At 37.5% G+C, this 12,934-nt stretch overlaps 1 protein-coding gene across 1 annotated transcript in view; it reads right to left on the bottom strand.

Annotated features, from left to right (window-relative positions):
• The window catches only part of PDE1A (phosphodiesterase 1A), a 351,645-nt gene that overhangs the window by 35,725 nt on the left and 302,986 nt on the right, over nucleotides 1-12,934 (bottom strand). Inside the window, exons 12-14 of the mRNA XM_082631382.1 lie at nucleotides 6,110-6,191; nucleotides 3,735-3,855; nucleotides 2,549-2,736 (exon numbers count right to left, since the gene is read on the bottom strand). Of these exons, the coding sequence (XP_082487508.1) occupies nucleotides 2,549-2,736; nucleotides 3,735-3,855; nucleotides 6,110-6,191 (391 nt within the window). The remainder of the gene's footprint in view (nucleotides 1-2,548; nucleotides 2,737-3,734; nucleotides 3,856-6,109; nucleotides 6,192-12,934) is intronic.

Consider the following 12,934-nt stretch of genomic DNA (forward strand, 5'->3'; position numbering starts at 1 on the left):
CACAGTGCCAGAAAGTTTATTAGAAAGGGAGCAATTGTAGTCCTAATCCAATTTTGACACAGTGTTTTCTTTTATGACAAATAGGTTCCAGGTGATGGGTTGATATTTGGGGTCCACTGTTGTTCATTTTAGTTAAAACTTTCTTAGAAGAGAGTGTATCTTGGTCAATTGGATTCTTTGGATTCGTTGAAGATAAATATTTCAAGTCAATTTTTTCAAACTTTCTTGAAAGATATGGGACAGTAAAATAGGACGGAGTGGGAAAAACCTTGAGGTAAAGAATCAGTTTTGACTCTAGTGCTTAGAAGCTGTGTGATACTCAGTTTCCAAACGTATAAAATGGGGATAATACTTTCTACTTCACAAGGTTGTAGGAGAAAATAGGACAATACATCTAAAATGCCTGGTACATAGGAGGGGTTTCAGAAATCTTGTTTCCCTCCTCTCTTCCCTTCTTTGCTGAAAATCTAATATATTCATTCGTTTTCCTTTCTGAATGAATATATTCAAAGTGAAGTTTAAGTATTCATTCATTCCTTCATTCAAAACCACATTCAGTAAATAATTTTACAGCACCTGTAGTATGCCAGGGACATGCCAGCTCTGAGAAATAATGACAGTACAGTAGATATTGTTGCTGTTTTCAAATAGCTTATGGTCTAGTGATTTATATCTTATAGTGCTTCAGGGTCAATATCATGAGTATAATTTGTTCATATAGAGGGGAAATTCTAGTCACTTGAAGTCTCCAGTTAGATGGGTTTGACAATGTTTTCTTATGGTCATCTGGGTCTTGTATTATGTGACGTTTTTTATTGAGTGACAATAATGTATCATTACAAAGACCCTTCGTAAGGGCCAGGAATAGCTATATAATTGCAGGGTGCAGTGCCAAATAAAAATAAGGCCCCTGGCTCCAAATTTTTTAAGAATTTCAAGATGATGATACTAGAGTATTTAATTATGCATAGGGCCATTCTGAGTGGGGGGTGGGGGAGGAGCTCTGTGATCACACAGGTTATACATCCAGGAAGTGGTCCTTGTAATGGCTGTATAGAGCCACAAATGTTTGGGAAACTCTGTTTCCTTTCAACTAAGATCAGACTTAAGTGGCTGGGAGAACATGAGTTACAGACTCAGATGAAGGCATTAGATTGGTATTTTTAAAAGTTTTCTAACAGCAGAGGTGGAGAAACAATGCAGACCCATCCAGGATTAACTATTTAATTAAACAAATGTTTACTGAGTGCCTGTGATATGCCCAGCACTGTACCAGGAGCTGAGGACACCCTGGGAAACACAGCAGACCACGACCCGACTTTTGAGGATTGTACGTTCCCATGTGGAAGACAGAGGATAAGGAAAGGAATAAATCAACATCATTGATTATGGACTAGTGATACCACTTTGAAATGACTAAACTGAGTTTGAATAGGGGAAACCAGGACAGAGGACGTTACTTTTAGTGGTCAAGGAGGGTCTCTTTGGTGGGCGGCCTAGCATGGGATTTTAGGGCACTGCATTTGCAGAGAAAGAATGAATTTCAGCTCCTTCACTTACTAGTTGTGGGATTTGAGGCCAGTCACATAACTGTCCTCTGCCTCAGTTTCCTTATCTGTAAAATGGGAATGATAACAGTAAGATCCATGTGAGAATTTAAAAAGTTATTAAGTACTGTGCTTTTCAAATTAAAAATAAAATACAGATTGCAGAGGGAGGAACACTCCAGCCAAGGACTCAATCAGCCAGCCAAGAAGGAATCAGCCTTGCAAAAAGCTCCAGGAGGAGAATTCCTGGATGAAGAAACAATCGTTGCAAAGGCCCTGGGGTATTATAAGAACCTGCCAGAATGCCACTGTGCAGGGAGTATAAAGCATGAGAGAGACAGGTCTATGGGATGCAGTGTGAAAGGAGACGGGCCAGATGTGGAATTTGAAAGCTAATTTCCTGCATGAAGGATAATGACTGATACTAACTCACATGACTTGGAAACCAAATAGACTAATTAATCTGAATAAAAAACATGTCAGAAATAAATAGAGCTAGCCTCCCATTTGTTTTCTTTGGTAGCCGATTACAAACGATTCTCCCAACTCATGCGTGAACCTGTCAGCCAAAGAAGTAACTTAGCAAAGCTGAAAAAAACATATACTCAAATCTCTAACACTAAGTGTTGCATTCCTAATGCAACACAAAACTACTTGGAAAACCTAAAACACAGGATCAAAAGCACCTCTAGAAATGAACAGGACGTTACTGTGCCACATAAAGTCTTGTCACTCTTTTATTGTCCCATCCTTCACATCCACTTCACTGCCACCCATGTCAATACTTCTGTAGTCCACATGGCACAAACAGAGCAGAATATCTTTTTATTAAACAGACAAACCAATTTTCTTATGAGTAGTCAAAGGGTAGCCAAATTCTAAACACCTCCAAGGGCTTGCATATTTTATAAAAGAAGAAATCTAGGGGGAAAAAATCCAACATCTCAGAGGAGGAGTTAGGACAGAGAGAGATGGCAGTAAGCCTTCATAAACAACTGTACCTTGAGCAGCTAACTCTTTCCACCTCTCTTTGTTCTGCTGGATGATGTCCACCAGGTTGTTTTTGAAGCTCTTCAGGTCCACGCTTGCAAGGGAGTAGTCTGGGGAATAGGTTCCATCATTCATGGTGCCTTTCATATTTGATCGTCTAGAGGAATGAGCAAGATGTGATAACATAAAGGTGCTTGAGCTAATAGTAACCACCAGAGAAAACAGGAAATACCAAGGGCAGGATATGGGATGAGGAAGCAAAGCCTGAAACACTTTACAAAACCAGCTACAGAAGCAGGAAGGCAGCTGCTCAGGCCCAGTTTTGAGCACCTGTCGGAGCTGCTCACCTCCTACCTTCCTCCCCTCATGGAGAGGGCCAGGCTCTGTTGGGATTCCCAGAGCAGGTCAGGGCCCACATGTATTATGGGGTGGGGGTGGGTGAGGCCTAATTAGAGCAGCAAAACCTTGAGATGAGCTGACTTAGTGGTGAGTCCACTGGTGAGCGGCACAGCGGCATCACCGTTCTGGAGCTAAAAGTGGGGTAATGGTCCCTGCCCTTCCGTCACCATTTAATCTCTAGGATAACGTGGATCTTTCTCAGGTAGAACATTCCCTCAGTTTCCTCGTTAGGGCAACATTTAGGAAATGTTGGTATGTTATTTGGAAAAACTATGTGTTCAGATGGACAAGAATTTAGCATAATTTTTCTGCAACTGGAAGTTTTAAATAACATCCCTTAACACATTTATCATTGAAAAAAATATAGATTGAAATATTTTAAGTTACATGTTATACTGACCCACTGTATTCATGTCATCTTGATGTAGGCATCTTTCTAGACATACAAGTGGGCTGTGATTGATTTGTTAGCAAGCTAACACAATGCCCGTCTCCCAACTGCCCACCACTACCAGACATGTTACTATATCCAGGACATAATTCATACATTTCAATGAAAATTAAAATAATATTTATTCTCCTGAGTATTGAATACAATTCTGTTATACTCCTTAGTACTTTGATATTTTTTGTAGTGGACATCAAATTCCTAATTTCAAAGGCAGATGCAATACATTGCAGAGCCATTAGATGGCAATACTACCTAATAATTCTTCTAAGAATTTCCTGCCTAATGTAAGGAATAATAAAGATAATCATAAGTAAAAAGGAAAAGATGCAAAAAAGAAAACATCAAACCTGCTTGCTCCATAGGAAGGAGTTTTGGTTTTTGAGTCTTCCTCTATAAGAGGAATAATAATTTTCTCTGTTGAGTCTGTCAGAAGAGAAAATGTTGGCTCTACTATGAAATCAATGAAACCTACAAAAGCAAAAACATAAATAAATATATTCAAGTGTTACAATGTCCTGAATTCTAACAGTAATAATACAGAGATTCTGATGCTCCTGATAACAAGTTTCAACTACAATATTGGTTCAGCTTACCCCTTGCAATTATTTTTAATCCAATAACACAATCTTTAGAGAGAGTTTAACTGTTCTACAAAATCATCTCTCAAGCAGTGGAAGTGATACAATTTAAGCTTGCTAACTCAAGTGTATTGGGTTTCCTACTTAATATTCAGCCTCATCTTATTGTTAACAATAATTTCAGATCTAACAAGAGTCAATCTATTTTCCTCTGTTAATGAGAGGGATCACTCTTCTTTCTGAAAGGTCTTCACTTGTTCGTTGAATTTTATTATTGACTAACAAGAAATAATATGTAAGCTCCAAAGAAACTAAATAATTGAAGTTTTTTTCTAAAGCCACAGGAAGGCAACCATTTTTTTTCTCACACTGTATCAGTCAGAGCTTTCTGCCAGTATGTTAATATTTCAAATTGTTGTTTATTATTCCCAGGATGTAAAGCTTTAAGTTTGCAGCGTGTGGGCGTATTCTGTTAAATCAGAACAGAGAACAGCATTAATCCTGCCACTTTGAGATGACAGGATTGAATAAAGAATTTTACATTGAAAGTACTCATCAAACTAGAAAATGACACACACAGAGAATGGGGCACGGTCCTTTAGGGAGCATTTACCGCCTGTGTTTAGGTGGAGGAGGAGACAAGCTCTGTGTACATTCAACACCCGAGGTTCCAGGAGAGGTGTGGTGCTGGAAATCAAGTGCTTGTTGCCTTAAACACAACTGGGAGCAACAGACTACCATCTGAATATAAAAGAACATTGCGGGGATGCTTTTTAAATGATAGTGTCCTGGGAAATATCTATATTTAAAAAGTATCCTATCCATCAGAAACTTGGATAAAGTAATTCACATTTCAAGTAATTGTATTCACCATAGCATACATTAAGATGCTTTTTTTTTTTTTTTTTTTTTTTTTTTTGTGGTACACAGGCCTCTCACTGTTGTGGCCTCTCCCGTTGTGGAGCACAGGCTCTGGACGCGCACGCTTAGCAGCCATGGCTCACGGGCCCAGCCGCTCCACGGCATATGTGGGATCTTCCCGGACTGGGGCACGAACCCGTGTCCCCTGCATCAGCAGGAGGACTCTCAACCACTGCGCCACCAGGGAAGCCCTAAGATGCATTTTTAATTCAAAAATTTCAATAGTTTTGTGTTTGAATTGATTACTTCAAGTTGAGTCAATGCTAATTGACCACCAGGGTGTTCTTTCACGTTTTGTCTATGGTTTTAAATGCCTGGGATCTAGAGACTATCAAATGAGTCACCTCTACTAACATGGCAGCAATTTACATTACAGCAATAAGCCTCAGACACTTCTATTCTTCTCAGCTTGCCCGAGGAGGTCCTTAACCTGACATATTCACAGCTTCTAAACGATGGGAGTCACCTGTGTTATGGTAGCTAGGAAAACAGCTGTTGGAACGTGGGTAGGAAGGGGAAAGGTGAGAGTAAGAAGCTTTCTGACAGCTGACCACCACTTTGTAGGATGTGGTACCAGACCAACTGGAGAGGTAAGGCAGTCATCCTTTTATTTATTGATCATACAGGTCAGTCATGAAGATGCTGGCCCAGGGAATAACTATTACAAATATATGAACCATGCAGCATAGCAATAATATGTTTTAATCATGGGCTGGACTTGAAGTCTCCAATATAAGCACAAATGAAAAGGATAAATATGGTTGGGAGCAATATCATTTTACAGATTTCCTGTTGTTGGCTTCCCTATTCATATCATAAGAATTTTTTTCCCAAAAGAATATGAGCTAGTGTATTAAGAATATTATGCAGTGATAACAGATATATTAATATTTTCATTGGATTGTCCTACATACAAAGGATTAAATTACAGAAAATAATCAGCAACAAAACAACAAGAAATGCTGTCTCTTGCAAAAGAAGAAAGTCCTCTATTTTGTAAAAGGATTACAAAGAGAATAACAATTATTTACTAATACTGCTTTATTGAGTTCATTTTGTGAGAATGTTTCAAAATTCTGCATTCACCACCATATAGATCAGTCTAAAGATCAAATTCATCATGAATATGGAGTGAGATTTTCATGGGTGAACAACAACGTGTATCCATTTGAAAACTGACAGGCACACACCCGCTCTCCACAACCACCAATCCTCAGTATTACCTATTTGGGACTGGGCCACCATCGTTGACTTCCGATCACAAAGTGGGGAAAATGGAAGCCCTAATTCAGCTTCTTTATCTCCCTGTGGAAAGGAAAGCCCATTAGTACAGACTTGGTGTGGAGAAACTAAAAGCAGCTTAGATAAAAAGGCTTAAAAAGCTGCATATTTTATTTCTTAATTAGTATTGTGTATTTATCACAAAACAAAAAGCTATTGTCCAAGTTCATATAATTTTACTCACATCGTCTCCTTTTGGGGATATGTTGCATATGGCACACATTGCAGAAGTAAAAAAACATGAACATTTTCAGCACCTAGAGACTCCACATTGGTATTACAACCCCTTGATTATAAAGAGACAAACCTTTGCTCTTTGGAATTTTTCTAAAGTCACCATAAAATAGTCATCTCGGTGTGTTATTTGGCATTTAATTAACAATCCATCTCATGGATTTTTCTGCTTCATTTTTCCATGCCAAATACATCAGCAGACCTTCAGTATCAAGAATTCATGATTGGATGGCTTTTTAAATTTAAAAGTGTATGAGCATTTTGAAACATCTTTTTACTTATTAACCAAGTTTTACTGAATCTCCTAAGCAAGTAATGAGGAATATCTGCAACATTCTTACATTCTGTGTGCATAAATTTTATTTTAATAGATTCTTCTCAGAGAAAATTGAAATGTCAATGATTTTTTATTATTTGATCTTATCAATTGTAGATTAATTGAGCACAAAGTTTAAAGAATTCCATTTTTGTTTGGGTTTAACATCATAATTAGATTTTCGTTTCCTGAAATAAAGGTGGCTGCTCTGGACAAAGCTTTATTATGAAAAGGTTTATCAAACATTGGTTCTTTGCATTCAAGATGTGCTCACAAAGAAAAAGGAGGTAGGTTACTTCACTTGCCCCATTCACTTCAACTGCCCAGACATTTGAAAGAATGCTTTGGGCTCTATTTTCTCCTAATCTGTTGGTTGTATACCTTCATGGGGTACACTGGCCTTGCATAAGACCACAACTTAGAATATGTGGTTGAGATCAGGGGACAAAAGGGAGTGGCCTTTACTTTGTAGCAGAGCCCATATTACAAGGCAAACCTGCCTGAGAACTTCAGTTTCCTTTGCTTCCTCTAGCAGCTTTTCATCATGATCTTTACAACTTTATGTCAACATGTGGCTTTAAAGTTTTTATTGATGATGTTTTCTAGTGCATTTATGCTAAACTATGCCTCTGATTAGAAGGGACAGAAAGTTTGAAATGAGAATTGCTCGGAAAAATCTACATACAGTCACCAAAGAGGTAGGCAAAGTGGCTACAAATAGGAATGTTTCACTATGTCATGACTTAGAGAAAATAGGGAAAGAATTTCTGTGACCTCTCCCAGCAAGCCTCACATTCCCCAAGAGGATAACATCCATTCCATTTGGAATTAATATTTATAGTTGGCTAAGGGACAGATGTGGGGTGGGGGCGGGGGCAGAAATTATTGTGTCATTAGCCTTGGAGTCACAAGACACAGAGCTGAATCACTGCTGTTCAACGGGCTGTCTCTGTTACTTCAGACACATCACAGACTTTGCCGAAATGAATTCTCCTCTGTTACCCAACTCAGTGATTTCAGTTGACTTGTTTTAAGAATAAGGATATAATAGTATCTACCTAATAGGGTTATCCTGAGGTTATCTAAGATAATTTATGTGAAGCCTAAGGACACTGACTAATATATAGTCAATAGTCATTAAATGTTAGCTAATAAGGATCATAATTCATAATACTAGCTAAAACACAGAGCTGTGCAAATTAGAGGTATTTATGAAGTCTAATGCACATCTTGGATGGTATTAAACCACAAGGAAAAGGATTACTACTTAATTTACATGTAATGGAGAGGCATTGGCTTTTCCCCTCTTTATTCTGTATGGAATTGACATAAGAGGAATTCTACTTTTGAAACACTAATTTGTCGGCAGTGTGGGAGATGGCTTGGGGTAAGTTAAGGGTGAGCCTTGTGCTTCAAACCTGAATGAAAAGGAGACTTTGGGGCCACTAATAGAAATAAGATGATCTGGATGAGGGCTTGAGTTAAAGACTATTATGAATTTGATTTTAACATGTTGAGAATAAAGTGAAAGAATAATATTAATAACTTGCTAAAATATAGATGATATTACTATTATTAAAGTAGAAATAAGGCTACTCATAGACTTCATGGGAAATGTGATATTGGGGATTCCTTTATTTTAATTTAATTAATTTATTTTTTTATACAGCAGGTTCTTATTAGTCATCTATTTTATACATATTAGTGTATACATGTCAATCCCAATCTCCCATTTCACCCTCCCCACCCCACCCCGTGCTTTCCCCCTTGGCATCCATGTTTGTTCTCTATATCTGTGTCTCTATTTCTGCCTTGCAAACCATATCATATGCACCATTTTTCTAGATTCTACATGTATGCTTTAATATATGATATTTGTTTTTCTCTTTCTGACTTACTTCACTCTGTATGACAGTGTCTAGGTCCATCCACGTCTCTACAAATGACCCAATTTCATTCCTTTTTATGGCTGAGTAATATTCCATTGTATACATGTACCATATCTTCTTTATCCATTCATCTGTCTATGGGCATTTAGGTTGCTTCCATGACCTGGCTATGGTAAATAGTGCTGCAGTGAACATTGGGGTTCATGTGTCTTTTTGAATTATAGTCTTCTCTGGGTATATGCCCAGTAGTGGGATTGCTGTGTTATATGGCAATTCTATTTTTAGTTTTTTAAGGAATCTCTATACTGTTCTCCATAGTGGCTGTATCAATTGACATTCCAAACAGTGCAAGAGGGTTCTCCTTTCTCCACACCCTCTCCAGCATTTGTTGTTTATACATCTTCTGATGATGCCCATACTAACCAGTGTGAGGTGATACCTCACTGGAGTTTTGATTTGGATTTCTCAAATAATTAGTGATATTGAGCAGCTTTTCATGTGCCTCTTGGCCATCTGTATGTCTTCTTTGGAGAAATGTCTGTTTAGGTCTTCTGACCATTTTTTGATTGGGTTGTTTGTTTTTTTAATATTGAGCTATATGAACTGTTTATATATTTTGGACATTAATCCTTTGTTCATTGATTTGGTTGCAAATATTTTCTCCCATTCTGAGGGTTGTCTTTTCGTCTTGTTTATAGTTTTCTTTGCTGTGCAAAAGCTTTTAAGTTTCATTAGGTCCCATTTGTTTATTTTTGTTTTTATTTCCATTACTCTAGGAGGTGGGTCAAAAAAGATCTTGTGTGATTTATGTCAGAGTGTTCTTCCTATGTTTTCCTCTAAGAGTTTTATAGTGTCCAGTCTTACATTTAGGTCTCTAATCCATTTTGAGTTTATTTTTGTGTATGGTGTTAGGAAGTGTTCTAATTTCATTCTTTTACATGTAGCTGTTCACTTTTCCCAGCACCAGTTATTGAAGAGACTGTCTTTTCTCCATTGTATATCCTTGCCTCCTTTCTCATAGATTAATTGACCATAGGTGCATGGGTTTCTCTCTGGGCTCTCTATCTTCTTCCATTGATCTATATTTCTGTTTTCATGCCAGCACCATATTGTCTAGGTTACTGTAGCTTTGTAAAATAGTCTGAAGTCAGGGAGTCTGATTCCCACAGCTCCATTTTTTTTTTCTCAAGATTGCTTTGGCTATTTGAGGTCTTTTGTGTTTCCATACATATTTTAACAGTTTTTTGTTCTAGTTCTTTTAAAAATGCCATTGCTAATTTGATAGGGATTGCACTGAATCTGTAGATTGCTTTGGGTAGTATAGTCATTTTCACAATATTGATTCTTCCAATCTAAGAACATGGTATATCTCTCCATCTGTTTGTGTCATCTTTGATTTCTTTCATTTGTGTCTTATAGTTTTCTGAGTATAAGTTTTTACCTCCTTAGGTAGGTTTATTCCTAGGTATTTTATTCTTTTTGTTGCAATGGTGAATGGGGTTATTTCCTTAATTTATATTTCTGATCTTTTGTTGTTAGTTTATAGGAATGCAAGAGATTTCTGTGCATTAATTTTGTTTCCTGGAACTTTACCAAATTCATTGATTAGCTCTAGTAGTTTTCTGGTGGCATCTTTAGATTTCTGTATGTATAGTATCATGTCATCTGCAAAGAGTGACAGTTTTACTTCTTCTTTTCTGATTTGGATTCCTTTTATTTCTTTTTCTCCTCTGATTGCTGTGGCTGGGACTTCCACAACTATGTTGAATAATAGTGGTGAGAGGGGACATCCTTGTCTTGTTCCTGATCTAGAGGAAATGCTTTCAGTTTTTCACCCCTGAGAATGCTGTTTGCTGTGGGTCTGTTGTATATGGCCTTTATTATGTTGAGGTAGGTTCCCTCTATGCCCACTTCCTTGAGAGTTTTTATCATAAATGGGTGTTGAATTTTGTCAAAAGCTTTTTCTGCATCTAATGAGATTGTAATGTGGTTTTTATTCTTCAATTTTTTAGTATGGTGTATCACATTGATTGATTTGTGTATGCTGAAGAATCCTTGCATCCCTGGGATAACTTCCACTTGATCATGGTGTATGATTCTTTTAATGTGTTGTTGGATTCTGTTTGCTAGTATTTGTTGAGGACTTTTGCATCTATATTCATCAGTGATATTGGTCTGTTATTTTCTTTTTCTGTAGTACCTTTGTCTAGTTTTGGTATCAGGGTGATGGTGGCCTCGTAGAATGAGTTTGGGAGTGTTCCTTCCTCTACAGTTTTTTGGAAGAGTTTGAGAAGAATGGGTGTTAGCTCTTCTAAATATTTGATAGAATTCACCTGTGAAGCCATCTGGTCCTGGACTTTGTTTGTTGGAAGATTTTTAATCACAGTTTCAATTTCATTACTTGTGATTGGTCTGTTCATATTTTCCATTTCTTCCTGGTTCAGTCTTGGAAGGCTATACCTTTCTAAAAATTTGTCCATTTCTTCCAGGTTGTCCATTTTATTGGCATAGAGTTGCTTGTAGTAGTCTCTTATGAGGCTGTGTATTTCTGCGGTGTCAGCTGTAACTTCTCCGTTATCATTTCTAATTTTATTGATTTGAGTCCTCTTCCTCTTTTTCTTGATGAGTCTGGCTAAAGGTTTATCAATTTTGTTTACCTTCACAAAGAACCAGATTTTAGTTTTATTGATCTTTGCTATTGTTTTCTTTGTATCTATTTCATTTATTTCTGCTCTGATCTTTATGATTTCTTCCCTTCTACTAAGTTTGGGTTTTGTTTGTTGTTCTTTCTCTAGTTCCTTTAGGTGTAAGGTTAGATTGTTTGAGATTTTTTTTGTTTCTTGAGGTGAGATTGAATTGCTATAAACTTCCCTCTTAGAATTGCTTTTGCTACATCCCATAGGTTTTTGATCGTCCTGTTTTCATTGTCATTTATCTCTAGGTATTTTCTGATTTCCTCTTTGATTTCTTCTGTTATCTCTTGGTTATTCAGTAATGTATTGTTTAGCCTCCATGTGTTTGTGTTTTTTATGTTTTTTCCCTGTAATTGATTTCTAATCTCATAGTGTTGTGGTCAGAAAAGATACTTGATATGGTTTCAATTTTCTTAAACTTACTGAGGCTTGATCTGTGACCCAAGATGTGATCTATCCTGGAGAATGTTCCATGTGCACTTGAGAAGAAAGTGTAATCTGCTGTTATCAGATGGAATGTCCTATAAATATAAATTAAATCGATCTGGTCTATTGTGTCATTTAAAGCTTGTGTTTCTTATTAATTTTCTGTCTGGATGATCTGTCCATTGGTATAAGTGAGGTGTTAAAGTCTCCCACTATTATTGTGTTACTGTCGATTTCCCCTTTTATAGCTGTTAGCATTTGCCTTAAGTATTGAGGTGCTCCTATGTTGGGTGCATATGTATTTATAATTGTTATATCTTCTTCTTGGATTGATCCCTTGATCATTATGCAGTGCTTCCTTGTCTCTTGTTACATTCTTTATTTTTAAAGTCTAATTTATCTGATATGAGTATTGCTACTCGAGCTTTCTTTTGATTTCCATTTGCATGGAATAACTTTATCCATCCCCTCACTTTCAGTCTGTAGGTGTCCCTAGGACTGAAGTGGGTCTCTTTTAGACAGAATATATATGGGTCTTGTTTTTGTATCCATTCAGCAAGCCTGTGTCTTTTGGTTGGAGCCTTTATTTTTTTTGTGGTATGCGGGCCTCTCACTGCTGTGGCCCTACCTGCCACAGAACACAGGCTCTGGACACGCAGGCCCAGCGGCCACGGCCCATGGGCCCAGCTGCTCCGCGTCATGTGGGACCCTCCCAGACCAGGGCACGAACCCACATCCCCTGCATCGGCAGGTGGACTCCCAAGCACTGCGCCACCAGGGAGGCCCCTGGTTGGAGCATTTAATCCATTCACGTTTAAGGTAATTATCGATATGTATGTTCCTATTACCATTTTCTTAATTGTTTTGGGTTTGTTTTTGTAGGTCCTTTTCTTCTTTTGTGGTTCCCACTTAGAGAAGTTCCTTTAGCATTTGCCGTAGAGCTGGTTTAGTGGTGTTGAATTCTCTTAGCTTGTCTGTAAAGCTTTTGATTTCTCCATTGAATATGATTGAGATCCTTGCCAGGTAGAGTAATCTTAGTTGTAGGTTCTTTCCTTTCATCCTTAAAATATGTCGTGCTACTCCCTTCCAGCTTGTAGAGTTTCTGCTGAGAAATCAGCTGTTAACCTTATGGGAGTTCCCTTGTATGTTATCTGTCATTTTTCCCTTGTTGCTTTTCATAATTTTTCTTTATCTTTAATTTTTGTCAAT

Source organism: Mesoplodon mirus (assembly GCF_964341445.2).
Source record: "Mesoplodon mirus genome assembly, chromosome: 8".
Taxonomy (NCBI): Eukaryota; Metazoa; Chordata; class Mammalia; order Artiodactyla; family Ziphiidae; genus Mesoplodon; species Mesoplodon mirus.